This window comes from Pleurodeles waltl, chromosome 4_1 (genome assembly GCF_031143425.1).
Source record: "Pleurodeles waltl isolate 20211129_DDA chromosome 4_1, aPleWal1.hap1.20221129, whole genome shotgun sequence".
Classification (NCBI taxonomy): domain Eukaryota; kingdom Metazoa; phylum Chordata; class Amphibia; order Caudata; family Salamandridae; genus Pleurodeles; species Pleurodeles waltl.
The window spans coordinates 475719106-475735698 of NC_090442.1; the positions used below are offsets into that span (position 1 = coordinate 475719106).

The 16593-nt window shown below is 42.4% G+C and overlaps 1 protein-coding gene across 4 annotated transcripts in view; it reads left to right on the forward strand.

Moving 5' to 3' along the window:
• Positions 1–16593, forward strand: part of PPFIA2 (PTPRF interacting protein alpha 2) — a 1804029-nt gene that overhangs the window by 156363 nt on the left and 1631073 nt on the right. For all 4 annotated transcript variants that reach the window (XM_069228760.1, XM_069228762.1, XM_069228763.1 and 1 more), the window contains exon 2: positions 9941–10191. In XM_069228760.1, coding sequence (XP_069084861.1) covers positions 9943–10191 — 249 coding nt within the window. In that variant the 5' untranslated portion in view covers positions 9941–9942. The remainder of the gene's footprint in view (positions 1–9940; positions 10192–16593) is intronic.

Consider the following 16593-nt stretch of genomic DNA (forward strand, 5'->3'; position numbering starts at 1 on the left):
CACGCATTTTAGACCCCATATATATTGGTGTTAACTCTGATATTAGGAATCTGGACATTGGTCCAGAGGCAAATAAGTGAGAACTATGGGCCTAATTTTTGGAAGGGTGTAATCTCCTACTATGGCCGTTGGACTATCATTCCTTGCTTACATTATGGCTCAGTGCGATCTTGCTATGCCAATGTTGCTTCCGACATCCGACCAATGACCCAAGAGACGGGAACATTAAAGCAAAGGAGACATCTTATTTCAGATCTCAGAGGTGGCAGAAAGGAGGCTGGTGGAGGGTTATCAAGGGACAGAGGAGACTGCCCACTTTCCAAGGCAGTAGCGCTCATTAGTGATAAGGTGTGAAGACGTGTGTAGGGCCCAGTGCAATTATGACTGTCTTACTTTACAATAGAGGCATGGAGAGAACACTAAGGCTGACGTCCCCCTTCCCGAAAAGGACTGAGAAACATGTGGAAGCTCATTTTTTTCTGAAAGGGACAGAGTCTGTTTCAAGTTTGGAGAGATGACCAGAGTTGGTGAGGAAAAGGAGTGAAAGAGGCAAAAGGGGGATAACCTTCTGTTAGAAATTGAGTCACTGGACTGGTGTGAGCCTTACCCTGACAATCCTAGACAGGGTAAGGTACAAACAAACCCAAACTAACCAATCAGTACAGCCGGTGTTCTGAATTTGTAAAGAATAAACTGCAATTTGGTGCATAAAAGCATTAACAACCAACCCACGGTTATCTTGGACTGGGTCAAAGATAAAGATTCAGGCCGCCTGCAGTGGAGCATGGGCCAGATACAGTGAGAGATTAGTCCCACTGAAGGTTTACCATCTCAAGTTTTCTGCAGAGAGTCCCCATATTAGCCTGCACTCACCTCCTATATTGGGGCACAGAGCAGTCTGAATTTACTTAGAGACAATGTGTAAAGTATTTGAGCTAAACGTCAAAGAGTAAAGCAATGACAACACACACAAAAGGATAGTTTTTAACCAGGTTAATAAAAGAGCTTAATGTAATAAATAGAACAAGACCAAAATGACAAAACTCCAATCAGTAGAACCAAAGTTATGAATTTTTAAAGAATAAACTGCAAGTTAGCGCCTAAAAGCACAAAGCAACAGCCACAGCAATCTGGACTGAGTCAAAGTCAAAAGTTAAGGCCAACCGCAGATAAGCGCGGGTCAGATTCAGTCTCAGATCAGTCCTGCGTTAGTCTCAAGTTTTGTGCTGAGTCTGTTTGCGTTGGACAGGACTGCAAGGAGCAAGGAGGGTGTCATAGGTGGTGGTCAGAGTGGAGCAAGGAGCAGGCTGGGCTTCACAGATGAGTGGGCTTGAACTTCATGGTGGTAGTCCTCCGCAGTGGTGGTGCTTGCTCTGCCAGGAGACAGCTGGCAGCCACTTGTGCTGAACTTCAGCACGTGTGGCATAGTTCCATTTCAAACGGACCCGTTTGTGGTCATGAAGCACCCAAAAGCTTGATTTAGGAACCTGCTGAGCCACATCAACAGTCCAGGACCTGCATGGCACCACTTGATGGGCAGGAATACATTGTAGATGAGCCCAGGAGCTGTTTGGGAATCTTTTATCTCCCTGAGGCTCTGATCAGCAGATGAGCTTTTGAGTCTCTCTGGGGTACTGAGTTCAAGATGGGTTTAAGGTCCAGTTTTTCTTCCCCAGGCCAGAGGGCAGCAAGTCAGCATAGCAGGGTAGCAGATCCTTCAGAGTAGCAGACCAGCAAAGTGCCAGTTCTTGTAGCAGGACAGCAGTCCTTCGTTTACAGGTCCAGAAGTGTACTGAGGTGATGGTATTTGAGATTCTTCTTTTACACTCTCCTGCCCTGGTTCTGAAAGGTGGGAGAAGCTTTTAGACAGTGGCCCTGAAGTGCATAAATGTTCCTGTTTCCCCTGGCTCCAAACAGACACACAAAATGAACCAGTTTATCTTCTCCTGCTGGGAAATTACACTTATGAAATGTAACAAGGCAACTCCAATGTTATCTTATGCGAGATATATGAATTGTAGTAATACAAAACAAATGTAAGAGTTTTTTTTTTTTTTACTACCAGGACATGTACAACTTAAACATCCATGTCCAATTTGTTTTAGATACACTGCACTCTGCCCTTGAGGCTGTTCAGAGCCTACCTTAGTGGTGTCATATGTATAAAAAAAGGAAGGATTTGGGCCTGGTAAAAGGTTCATTTTGCCAGTTCAACATGGCAGTCTAAAACTGCACTCACAGGCTCTGCAGTGCGAGGTCTTAGACTGGTGTAAAGGGCTGATTAACTGGGTGACACAATCAGTGCTGCAGGTCCACTAGTATCATTAAATGTAAAGGCCCCGGGCATATCTAGTGCACTTTAATAGGGATTTATAAATAAATTAAGTACACCAATTGGTTCTCAGCCAATGCTACCATGTTCTAGGGAAAGAGGGGAAGCAACTTTGCGCTGGTGAGCAGTGGTAAAGTGTGCAGAGTCCTAAGGTCAGCAAAAGCAAAGTCAGCAAAAACAGGAGGTCTGTAGGCAAACTGTTAGGCGGAAACCACACCAAGGATGCCAGGTCTAACTTGTATCTCACCCAGCTGAAAGTGGGTAGAACTACCCGACCCCTAGGGAGTTCTCTTCACTAAGGTGAAAGAGACCACCAGCATTGGCATGGTCTGTTCCAATACTGTTTACAATACTGTTCCAATACTGTTCCAATACTGTGTTACATCATAAAGTCAATTATCTGTAGGGAAATGGATCTCCTCAACAGTTTGGGATCCCACCCCTAATCTGCATCAACCATTTAAGGGTTCTGTGGTCTGTCTGAACCTGAACGTGAGCACCAAACAGGTGTGGTGTCAGCTTCTTCAGTGCCCAGACCACTGGCTTCCCTCTATTACACTCCACCTTTCTTTTTGACTGATGAAGGCTAGAGGTTGATTCAGGCCCTCTTCACTTATCTGTGAAAGCATGGCCCCTATGCCATGCTGTGAGGCATCTGTCTGCACAATTAATTCCTTGGAGAAGTTTGGGGCCTTGAGCATGGGTGCTGTGCACATGGCTTCCTTCAGGGTGCTGGCACACCTCTATCCAGATTACCTGGCATGGCTGCTTCTTGGAAGTCAGCTCTAACAATGGTGCCATACCCTTTGACAAATGTGACAAATCTCCTGCGGTATCCCGTGAGGCCTAAGAAGACTCTCACCTCTGCCTGGGTCTTTGACAGGATGCAAGGGAAGGGGGTGGTTCCCAAGCCAGATTTGTTTCAATCTGGCCCCAGAGGAGCAGCACCTTGCCTCCTCACAATTGGTGCTATAAGTAGACCACTGAACCCTGTCCTGTGTGGCATTTCCTGTCCTTGGTAGGCCTCCTTCTGCAGGAACCTGAAGCACTTCTCTGAGGTAGCACAGGTGGTCCTACCAGCTGGAACTGAAGACCACATTGTTATCCAGATAAAGGCACTGATGTTGTCCAACCCAGCCAGGCCTTGGTTGAACAACCTCTCAATGGTGGCAAGGGTTTTCAATGCTGGCAGGAATGTTCTTCAGTCTGAACTGGAACTGGAAGTGTGCTTGCGGGGTAGAGGACACAGACCTCTTTGGCTCTCTCGGACACTGCAATCGGGCAGTACCCAAATGTCAAATCTAAGGGACTGAGAAAATTGGCTGCTCCTAGCCGAACCATGAGCTAATCAGTCATGGGGATGGGGTGTGTACCAGTCTTGGTGACTGCATTGCGCCCATGATAGTCCACACAGAACCTTGGGGACCAATACCACTGAGCTGGATCAACAGCTGTTTGAGGGCTCAATAACCCCTAACTCCAACATCTTGGAGACCTCCTCCTTAATGCTGGCTCTCACCTTATCAGACAACCTGTAGATTTTACTGTTCTGTTCATATTATGGGTACGCAATGTAATGAGTCCTGGGAGAAGGGAGAATAAAGTGGCAAATTGCTTCAGCAACTGGCAGCATTCTCTCTGTTGTTCTAGGTTCAGTGTAGGATAGAGACTGACACCCTCCACTGACCCACTCTGCTCCTTGGAAGAAAGGAGGCTGACTTGAAGAACCGTTGAAAGGGTTCTTGGGAATCTTGAGGTTACCTAATGAGGCCCAAAACAGTGGTCTTGTAGGGCCTTGGGCTCCACAGGCTCCATACCCTTACTTTTTGGCCAGGCTGAAACTCAACCAGAGTGGCATTCTGGTCATACTGCTATTTCATGTCTTCTGGCTGGCTTCTAGATTTTCCTGCACATTCTTCAAGTGCTGTATCTGGTTACAGAGTACCAGCATGTAGCTCACCACATCCTGAGGGGCCTTCCTGGGAGCTTGTTCCCAGCTCTCCTTCACCATACTGAGAGGTCCTCTCACAGGGGGCCCATGCAGAAGTTAACCAGGACTGACGCCACTCCCTTCGGCTGTATCTCTTTATAGGCAAATATAAGGTATGGTGGTAGTACGCCCCACTTCCCCCTCATAGGACTAACTAGACTCCTTATCATGCCTTTTAGGGTCCTGCTAAACCTCTCAACAAGTCCATTACTTTGAGAATGGAAAGAAGTGGAGAACTTGTAGGTTACCAGTTTCTTTGCCCCCTTCTCCAGGTCTAATCTGGCCTGATTTAAGTGACCTCCTTTTCTCCCTTCAGCCCTCAAACTCTTCCTGGGTGAGCCCCCTAGAAGACACACTACTTTGTGCACAGGGAGGGATTTCCAATCCTGGGAGTAGTTTAACCCCCTCCTCAAAAGGCTGCATTACAAGACCCTCCTGTGGTTCCTGCTCTAATCCATCCTCACACTCCTCTCCTTCCTCGTCATCTGTTGGTGTCTGGTGGGCCTCTGCCCATGTCATCAACCCTTCTGGAGCTCTGCCTTCCTTTTGCTCCTTTGGTGGGTAGCCCTCACTTCTGGCAATCTCTTTAAGGTCAGTTACAGTGTAGTTCTCCAGCTTGGCAAGCTCAAACTCCATCCTTGCACGTGGTGCTACAGATACAAACAGTCAGGTAGAGTAAGAATGAATTTAGAAAAAAGAAAAGGCCAGTCAAAGAGGATTTAAAACTAGAATTGGTCTTAGATATGGGATGGTGGTGTACACCAAATCACTGTATGGCATTGCACAAACATACGTCCTATCCCCACAGCTGATAACCAACGTTAGAAATTGGGTTACTTATTGACTGGAGTCTGAGCCCTGGTCCTCAGCAACCACAATCCTAGTCCGGTTAAGGGGTAAGCAGAATACAAACTAACAATCAATCACCCCCTAGTCGCTTGGCACAGAGCAGTCAGGCTTAACTTAAAGGCAATGTGTAAATTATTTGTGCAACACTTTAAACAGTAAAACAGTGAAAAGACCACACAAAAAGATCACAAATCAGCTTAGAGATCTAGAGCTGCTTAAATTATTAAATAAAACAAGACCAAAACAACAAAAATCCAATCAGTAGAATCAGAGTTAAGAATTTTTTAAGTTTAAACTGCAATATTGCACCTAAAAGCATAAATTGCCAACTTCGGCTATCAGGACGTGCTGGACCGGGTCAAAATAAAAATTCAGGCTGACCGCAATATTGCCCAGGTCGAATGCAATCTGATTAGTCCCACTGAAGGTCTACGATTTCAAGCTTTGTGCCAAGAGTCCCATTCGCCTTGGAGAGGGCCGCAGGGAGTAAGGAAAGCGTTGTGGATGGTGGTCAATGTGGCTTAAGGAGCAGGCTGGGACTTACTAATTGTTCGTAGTCCTCTGTGGCAGCGATGCTTGAGATATGAGGTGATGGGCTAGCAGCAGCTCACAATCAAGTTTGGCGTGAGTGGTGAAGTTGGATGGGAACTGGCCTATTCACAGTCATGAGTCCCTATTAAGAGCCCAAAAGCTTGATTTAAGAACCCGCTGAGCCACACCAAAGGTCCAGGACCTGGGTCAAGAACTTGCTAAAGATGGTTTCAGGAGCTGTTGGTGAGCATTTATGTCCCGGAGGCCGAGATCAGGAGGCCAGCAGACGAGCCCTTCGAGTCACTCTGCAGTCCAGGGCTCAAAATGGGCTGCAGGTCCAGTTCGTCCTCCGGAAAGACGGCAGCAGGTCAGCACAACAGGGCAGCAGCTCCTTCAGTGTACCAGTCCAGCAGAGTGGCAGTCCTTGTGGCACCACAGCTGTATAATGTTTCCACAGTTCCAGAAGTGTGCCTAAATGGTGGTATATGAGGTCCTTCTTTTATGCACTGGTGTCCTGGTTCTGGAAGGTGGGAGAAACTTCTAGACAGTGGCTTTGAAGTTCATTTACTTTCCTGTATCCCCTGCCATGGCTACAAACTGGCTGAGGTGACAATGCAGGGTTGTTTGGCCCTTTGTGTGAGAACAGGACACAGCCTATTCAGGTGTAAGCGAGGCTGGACCCAACTCCTCCCTCCAATACTGCCGTTGATGGCCCATCCAGTCACACCTAAGCTCCCATTGTGTCTGGCTGTGTAGGAGGAGTGGATGTCTAGGAGGATTACACAAAGCCCATCTGCCAACTACACCCAGTCATATGACCAGAAACAAGCCTCAGGCACCAAATGGCTAATGCAAGAAAATGCTAACTTTCTAAAAGTGGCATTTTCAGAATTGTGATTTAATCTTAGGATTTTAAAATAGGGTACAAGAGATACAGCACAAGAAACAGGTTTCTCTTGCCATTTGGTATTTACACTTATAAAATGTAATATGGCAACTCCAATATTATCCTATGGGAGAGATAGGCTTTGCAGTAGTGAAAAACGAATTTAAGAGTTTTTCACTACCAGGACATGCAAAACTTAAAAGTACATGTCCAACTTTTCAAATACACTGCACTCTGCCCTTGGGGCTGTCCAGGACCTACCTTTGGACTGATTTATATGTATGAAAAAGGAAGGTTGGGACCCGGCAAAAGGTTTATTTTGCGAGGTCGACGTGGGAGTTTAAAACTGCAAACACAGGCTCTGCAATAGCAGGCAAAATATATCTTTAAAGGACTACTTAATTGCTGTAGGCCCACTAGAAGCATTTAATGTACATGTCCTTGGCACATGTAGTGTACTTTACTAGGGACTTATAAATAAATTAAATATGTCAATTGAGTGTTAGCCAATGTTATCATGTTTTAAGGAAAGAGCACAAGCGCTCAGAGGCCAGTAGAAGCAGTCAGCAAAAACAGGAGGTCTGCAGGCAAAAGTTAGGGGGAAGACCACACCAAGGATGCCACATCTAATACCTGCTATTTAGGGCCATAGCTATCATTAGTGTAGAAGGTACACTTTCATTGGGGCTGAGGCCCAGTGTGAACCGACACACGACCCAAATTAAAGGAAGTATTGTTTTTGTCTATTTCAGGTTTTCTATATATTTGCTGTTCTATAAATCTCACATTTAGGGCCTTGTTAGGAGTTCGGCAGATGGTTTTCACAGTCAGCCGAACTTCCAACAAGGAGGTTGCTGCCACACTGGCTACCTTCCCTCCGGACCCATTGAGAGTTTCCCTGTAGGCTGGTGGGCAGACACCTAGGTTTCTGCGCTCCAGCCTAGCCGGAAACAGGCTACAGCATTGTCTCTGGCTCATAATCGAGCTGCCAGGAATGCTGTAGCCAGCAGGGTGCATCAGCACCCTCGCAATGTTCACTGTCTGCAAAGAAGACAATGAACATTACAATGGTACTGGGCAGGGTGTACCTGCATTGCTCATGCCAAGTGCATGGGCAGTGCAGGGACCCCCTTGCGGCCCCCTGCACCTGTTCTCTGCCAGCCTTTTCATGGTGGTGCTACCTCCATTAAAGGATGGGGGAGAACGAGATCGTAATGCGCAGGGCAGCGCTGCATGCAGCGCTGCCCTAGTAGATTAGAATCTCCGGCACCTCCAGAGCTGGCAGATCCCTGGCGATCCAACTGCATGAGTTGTTATGTAGCAGTGGGACCGCTGTGTAGGTAGTGGTCCAGACCGCCATTGTGAGTGTGGCAGTCATAAGACTGCCAAAGTCGTAATAAGGCCCTTAGAAAGGCCCTTAGAAAACGTTTAAATAGGCCATAATCCACACTAATAGCCCCCTACTCAAAATGTTTTGAAATCAAGCCCTTCATCCAAAACTTTTGTGAAACGTTTTGGGTGAAGGGCTTGATTCCAAATATTTTGAGTAGGGGGCTCTAAGTAAAAGTTGAAGACCTCTACATTAAATGGACATTATGAGCGTAAATAATTTGTGACCCTTGATTTTCACATTGCGAGTTCTTGCAGCTCATAAAGAGGCATGAAATAGGTTTCCCAATGCTTCTTTATGACCTACCTGGATATGTATCTGAGTTGCTAATGTTACTGCAACAATTGCTGTAGTACTAAAGCTCTAATGTGACTGGTGTCCATTTGTTAAGTGGAAGCTTTCCCTGAAATACAGTTTTCACTTTGTGAAGTCCAGCTGTAGGCATGGGGACGAATATGCAGCCACAGGGAGGACCACTTCACGCACCTCTTTACATAATGGTGATTTTTTTTAAAGTATTGTAGTTTCTGTGCCTTTAAGGGACACAGGCGGTATTAAATAATTTTCTAAATGCAAAGTATAGGAAGAAAGTCTGCTGGGCCTCGCAGGCCTTCATCCTTGCATGTGAAGTCATTCTGAAGTGTGCACGGATGGAATCCTGGCTCATTAATATATATGAGGCAGAATTTCTGCAAATCACTTATAATTACACAGGCATGTGGGTTACACTGCGAAATAAGACTGGGTTGCATTGCATTCGAGTGTAAAAAGTGACTTATTTTGTGATGATGCTTAGTGTATAATGACCTAGCTCTCATATAGGTTTGCTAATATAAGCTATAGAAATCTGTACCTAGTGCTGCAATGGATGGCATAGCAGGAAAATTACAGCCTGCATTTGTTAAAGGCGATAGTGTGGTTTTGTAATCTGTCTCCAGCATGACATGTGCACATGACACTGTTATATTTCTCTCTGTGTTCTGTATTCCATGATAATGTTGATCATGCAGTGCAAGACGGAGAGCCAGTCGAACTTGCACTGTCCTATCTGCAGGAGGTGTTTCTGTGAATTAAAACCATTTTCTACTTACCTGGATTGTATTCATGATGGAGCTGGGATCTTACAAGGCGCCAATTGCTTTTTTTCTTTTGAAATATTTGTAATTATTTGCTGCAAAAAAACAGCGAATTGAAAAAAAAGTTCCCTGTGCTGAAGGTCAGCATCCTTTCTAGAGCACTTTAAATTTGAATGAATGAAAGATGTGATCATTGCGTAATGCTGAATGTTTCCTGTTCTTAGCAGAACTGACCATACAAAATGTCCATTGGCATGCTGTCCATGTGCCTTGTAACAGTAGGTCTGGTTAGAAAGGTTTCCGAACTTTCTCATTTGTGTTTTATTACCAACAGCCCAGTGCAGGAAGAAATGGTAGACTATTTAGACTGAGTGAATAAGGTAAATGCAGATAATTAAAGGATGGAAATCACTAATACACGAAGCATTCATACCTCTTTCTGTTCTTAAAAGCTGCTGTCTTGCTTGTGCAATACTTCAGCTTTGCTTGGCACTGGACAAATTCAATTTGGTATATAGGAAGCTTAGTACATTGAATGTAAAGCTTTGTTTTTTTTTCTGGAACCACTGTGTTTTATAGATCTCTCACAATCACATTGCTATGTGCCAAGAGGGGAAGACTATGAACCGGTGACATAACAAAATGATGGTGGGGTGGCTCTCTGCAGATTACTATGAGGGACCAACAAGCCTCTCATATTTCGCAGATATTTCTAGGCATTGGCCTAAGTGCGACCCCCCTGAATAGTGTCACCCTGCACCTTCTTTATGTCTAAGATATGAACTCCACCTTAATAGTTAATATAATGTCTGTGAAACTCAGTCACAGATTCCTTGAAAGCAGTGTTCTCATTCTGACACCTGTATGTATACATTTTAATTTACAGGCATGATGTGTGAAGTAATGCCGACGATAAACGAGGATACCCCCTTGAGTCAAAGGGGGTCCCAGAGTAGTGGGTCAGACTCGGATTCTCACTTCGAGCAGCTGATGGTGAACATGCTAGATGAGCGAGATCGCCTCCTCGACACCCTAAGGGAGACACAGGAGAGCTTAAACCTTGCCCAGCAACGACTGCAAGATGTCATATATGACAGGGATTCCCTTCAAAGGCAGCTCAATTCAGCACTACCACAGGTTTGTGACATGTGACTTCTTCAAATGTAATTTTTACTAATTGTTATGGAAATGCCCAAGTAAATGGAAATGTTCCTAAACTAACATGGGCACCTACATGCAATCACCAAAACTGTAAATGCATTTGCAAAGGTTGGTTCCATAATTATGTTTTTTCTTGTAAGGACAAAATGAGTATTACATATCTGATTGTTGATGTGTCCACAATCGTATTAGTATAAAATTATTGGCAGATAAAATGCAACATTAATACCTCTTCCTTCAAGTTTTAAGGTTTACTTTCTCTTTAAATAAAAAAAATAAAATAATCTTATCTGTTTGTGTCGCACATTTTACTGAAACTACATCTAATTAAGAAACATTATCCATAGTGCATCTATTTTTATGGTCGGGCTTGACAGCACAGCTGTCGCCAGAAAATTACATCAGCATCATTAGAGAGGGCCTCTGACTTCGTCCACATATTGGGAGCCAGGAGAACGTGTTTCTGATTGGGCAAAAGTTGTGCGCTTTCACAAAAAACTGCTTGCCTTCCACACATCTGTGATCATTTATTATCCAGCTTCCTGAGCTTGAACTTACAGGGGCACACACACAACTAGATCATTTATGGTATTTTCTCTGGAAGCAGCACAGATGGAAGAAGGGCAGTCATTAACCTAGATTGAGGTTTAGGTCTGGCTTGACAGTGCAATTATCAAATGACCTTTTAACCTACACCAATATTATATAACAGTTCTTTGCTTCCACACACACATATATTCCCATGCTATTTAGTTGTAATGCTTCACATTACCATTGAACATTCCTTTAAAGCCAGAACCTTTGGCATTGCCAATGTTTGTTAAAAGTGCACGTTATGCTACTCTAAGAGGCTTTATTAATTAAAATGTATTTTATTGAGGTCAAAGGGCTATCGGTGTTGGCACCAATTGAGCTCATGCATGCATACATGAACATTTCGATGCAGGCAAAGTCATGAAAGCTTTACCTAAAATGTTGCTTTTTCTATCAACATCATAGCATTTCTGGGTGGGTAAAAAAAATACTAAAGTAGTATGTTTCAGGAGAGGAATGCCACAAAATGTTCCTACGAAATATTTTTTGGGAAAAATATCCTGAAAAATCATTTTAAGAAAATCAATTGCCCTAAAAAAAATTTGGAGGAAGGCCACAAAGCTCCCAACTTTGTGAACTATAACATTTTTTGCACTTCACCTAACTCCAACGATGAAGTTATAGTTTTGCCTACTACTAAAAACAATAATGTAATAATCCTGTCACTATCAGTAAGACAAAGGAACAAACCCAACACATACGAGTTGTGGAGAAAAAGCATTTGTGGATAATTGAGGCACAACAGTCTGTGGCCTTCAAAACTAAGAATGTTACAAGTACATTTATTTTTGGATTTGTGATCTCCCCTTTTAGATGTTTTCTGATAATGTTCCAAGGATCGCAAATTAGCCTCAGAGTTGTCACAAGTTTACTAACTAATCTTAATTTGTTTATTAAATCTCCCTAAAGTGTGTTTTGCTCACAGCCCTTTGTCTCTTTGGTTATTATAAAATATAATATATTTGAAAAATAAATAATACCTATGTAAGGTAGTTATTTTCCATTTCTCAAAAATTATTACAATTTTCCAGTGAGGAAGAATATAATTAAAAAAAAAAAAGGCATTTTGTTTGTCAGCTATATCATTGTTGCAATGGTCCTTGTTCACATTTCAGAAACATTTGTAGCTCCTAATAATCACTGGGACTATAATCCGGGTCAAACCGGGACAGAAATAGCCCCAGACACCAAAATAAAAGTGGCCCCCGTTAGTGAATTAGATGGCTGAAAAATCGACCCATGTTTAGAAATCTGTGCAATATTGAACTTGTAAAGACACACTGCATATGTGTTTTGCAAAGTGAGGAAGACTGCATGAATTTCAGCTTGCTTCAGGAAATGTTTGTTTTAATATTGGAGAAACCAACAGTAAACCGGCACAACAGACCATAAAAAAGGCTTACAAAGAGTGGAAACAAAATCAGCCCACACACTAACCTGTCAGAGCAGCCCATTGAGCACAGTCTGATTTCCCTGTAGGCCAGTCGGACCCTGCCTACAAGTACCACACTTGAAGTATAAGAATATCCGATTTGTAATAATTATGACCTTTTACGGTAAGTACAACTCTTTCTTTTAGTCATCGTTGTTTTTCACATGCCCTCTTCAGTTTTCAGTTTGATCATTTCTCCTACTAAACACTGATCTCGCCAGTTTTCGTACACATAAAGGGTTATAATCTCTCCCCCAATCCCCTTTCTCTAAAGAAGCATCTACAATCTACAACTACTAATTAACATGATGTATAATCAAAATGTAGGTCATTCATTACTTTGTTGCTAATGTGGAATGCTTTGAATTGTTAGAGTTTGCAAAAATCAGTTCTTGGTTCACAACCAAAAAATTTCAAAACAATATGCTAATTGTGATTAAACTTTTTTGTTCTTTTCTTCCTTAATCTTGTTTCCTTTTGTTCAGCCTTTCATTCGTTATTTTTAGCCTTTTTTACATTTTGTTTTCTTTGTTTGTCTCTTTCGGTTGTTTATTTACTCAATTACTTCAAAATCAATTGTATTAAATTAAGATCCTTTGTGCCATACATGTTTTTCAAGGTGAAGTATAGGGTTTTAATATCTGATCTTGGCTGAAGTCAATCAAAGAGTCCCAAGTTCCGGGTGGCATAAACAAGAGGCTGTGGCCCACAGTAGGAGCCGGTGTCGTAATGTTAAGTTCCTTGTAAGTTTGCAATATTAGTCTAGGACAGCCTCTCCTGCAGCTAGGAGGTTATTTATTGAAACTGCAATGTAGAATAATGAGGTCCAATGATTATCTCCTTTCAATCCACTTGCAGGCAGCACTGACAACTGACAGCTTGTCTGCATGCCCCATATCTAGTTCAGGTAAAGTGTAATTCCATTATTAAACTGTATCTTAGGATCAGTAAAACCAATCAGCACCAAAATTGTACCTTAAATATAATTTGGCAATGAAGTACTTAAATCTGTAATCAGAAATGAGGTACCTGTATTAGTTTTCGGCTCTTGAGACTAGGGATATTGTTTTCTCAGTTCCGATGCAGCTGTGTAATGTGAGCATATTTGTGACTGAGATTTTCTGACGCTACCGAGCCTAACATTATTGCAATGTCATTTATTGCCACTACTCACAGCAGCCCCTTTAAAGAAAATAGAACTTTAACAAAATTCCAAACTCCACAAAAGGTCAGAACCTCCAACCATCTTCCTTCTTGTTTTGCTGCTGCTCGCAGAGATAAGTAGTTTCTTCATTACTTGTACAAATTGAATGTCTTGTATAGGAAAATGATTTGATTGGTTAATTGTTGCTGATTGTTTTTTCAAATGTACAGGTTACATTCTTTTGGAAAGTATTAAAGGTATTTGAAAGGTTTGAACAGTTTTGAGTCACAAACATATAAGGAGAGTGGACTTCACAGACTCAGTTTGAGACTGATTTTCTGTGTCATATTCCATAATCTTAAATAACGTTTGAAAAGTACTTTTTTTTTGTTGTTTTTTTTTAACCCTTGGCTGAGGTTTATTTGCCACATTACTGTTTCGTTCATTGCTCCATTGCGACTCATGGGCTAGATGGATTTGATTCTGCACACCGCATGCACTCTATCCTTTAGAGGGTGAGTGGTGAACGCTAGTGTGGCTTGCGGCTGGTGACAACAGCTTGTGCGGGTTTTTATATTTCTTAGCATGCGCCTCACTCTTTCTGATCATATTGAGCACGAGTACAGCATTTAATTTAAATGTGAGCTAGTTCTGTTTGAATTAAAATAAATTCCTCACTCTCATGGTTGGGTCTTTGTGAAACAGAGATCATTGTTGTTGTTCCAGGTTTTCGGATATTTCTCCTAGTCCTCAAAGAGCTTGTATATTTAGTAATAAAAAGGAAAGAAGGACTTCATTAAAATGACGTGCACGACGCACATGATGGCCAATTTAGTGCCTTGGGATTCACCCAATATTTTTAATGGAATCTCTGGGATTACAGTTTACGCTAAATTTACTATTGGCAGTTAAACTGTAACATTTCTCACAGAGGAGGCAGCTAGTGGTCAAAGGTGAATGTTTTATTAGAATTGAGGGCTTTATGCTGCATTGTAACTATTGGGACTGCTTGTTTAGTTTGTTTTTAGATATTTATATGTAGTTTCTATTGAGAAAAGCAGTTGGTGCATTTTAGGGTAGTTAGTAACTAATATTGAAAAGGTTCCTCATAGTTTGGATTGTTGGACAAAATGTCAGAATCTAATAGTGTGGTTGAAATGGATATTTCATTGGAAGATACAATCTGCAATATGCTGAATAAGTTCCCAGCAGATTTGAATTTAGAAATTTAGAAAACATTTGCTGATTTTGTTTAAAGCTAAAGGCATAGTGAGTCAAGATAAAAGATTTTGGTCTGCTGGAGAGGGTCCAGTAGAAAAGAAAGGGGGTAAGGTGAGCAGGATCAAGTTGTAACATAGGAAAGTAGATTTGCTTTGACAGACATGAGCATTTGTGGTTGCACAAAACAAGGTTGTGTCATGGACACGCATAAGGACCAGAAAAAGGGCCCAGAGAAGAATATTAAAAAATCTAAAAGTTTGCAGAGAATCAACCGTCCTTTGCGATGACTCTTCTGGCAGTGAAGAGCCGGAATTAAGCTGCTCTTCAGGAATTTATTCTGATGTGGAAGATAATGGCACTGGACAGTGATCAGGGCAGGTTGAAGGGAATAAAGCTGATGATGTTGGATCTTTTACTGATCCATTGGGAGATTACATGTTTGACCCAATGCTACTGAAACATCCACTTTCCCTTGAATGGACTCCGACTCCGCACGTGGTAGAATAAGTGGAGACTGGACTGTAAAAGCAGTTTCCAAAGGACCTAAGATAGGATTACAGTTTGAATGTCCTAGACCAAATTTATAAAATAAGATTGCTATAACCCCAGATCTGGAAGCTACAATATTAGCTTTTATTGGCAAAGGGGGTCGAGACCCAAGGAAAGGATTAGACAAGGGTCTGAGAATGTCAAGACAAGCTGTTGGATCTCACTGGCTCACTGACAAAGATTTGTGACATGGCAGAGGAAGCCTATATTATGAGGAAACCTCTGGATGTAGAGGACTTGAGAGGGTGGGTCCTTTGTGTGTCTTTTGGGAAATGCTGACACAGGCATTTCAGTAGAAAGCAGGGAAAGTATCCTATTAAAAATAGATCCAAAATTAGTTGAACTGGTCAATAATGAGGCAGGCCGGGAGGTAAATGGAATGCTCTTTGGGGACGCTTTTATTAAAGAGATGTCTAAGTATGTGGGACCTTTTAGCTCCCTGCAGAAGTCTCAGCGAAATATTTAAAAGATCTTTGACCGTGGTGTTTTTGGAGGGACTGGGTGAACGAGAGATCGGTTCCCTGGCCATCAGCAGGGTGTCAATAGAACTTAATTTTCAAGAAGCTACAGATCCTATCAGTATCAGACCTTTTTTCAGCCAGGGAGTTTCTTTCCCCAGAGACAAAAACTGAGGAGTTGAAATGGTGGCGGGGATCAGGTAAGTCAAGACCCTTCTGTTATCCAATTCAAATTGGGCAGCAGACTTGTTCACTTTTACCAGACCTGGATTGAGATAACAAATGATCCTTGGGTTCTCAAGATAGTTCAGGGCTACCATATAGATTTTGAGGAGGAACTAGTCCCGGACAGACTTCCAGAAAATAGAAGATTCAGTTCAGATTTGTCAGAGTTGATAAGCATGGAGGTTCTAGAGTTAAGGAGAAAGAGAGCAATTGTAGAAGTAAAAGGGTTCTTAGACGGTTTTGTAAGCAACATTTTTCTAGTGGAAAAGAAAGACAAAGGCATGAGGCTGATAATAAATCTGAGGTATCTGAATAATTGGGTATAGTACCATCATTGGAATGCATATATTGAGAGATGTATTACAGATAGAAAATTGGATGCCTCGTTTAGATCTGAAGGATGCTTATCTGACGATTCTAATATGGGAAGGACATCAAAAGTTTCTTCAGTTCAGATGGGCTGGAAAGATGTGAAAGTTTTTCTGTCTCCTTTTAGTTGTTTCTGTCTCCCTTTCGTTGTTTCTTCCGCCCCTCAGGTGCTTCGTCCGGTGGCAGTGTTTTTAAGGCAACAAAGTGTGTGTCCGATAATTTATTTGGATGACATTCTGGTAATGGAGCAGGACAGGTTAAGAGTTGTGGAACATACGAAGATGGCAGTGCCGTTGCTAAAGGATCTAGGCTTTGTAGTGAACAGACAAAGTTGTGTTTGATTCCACATCAGGAAATGCAGTTTTTAGGTTTGTTGGTGGATACAG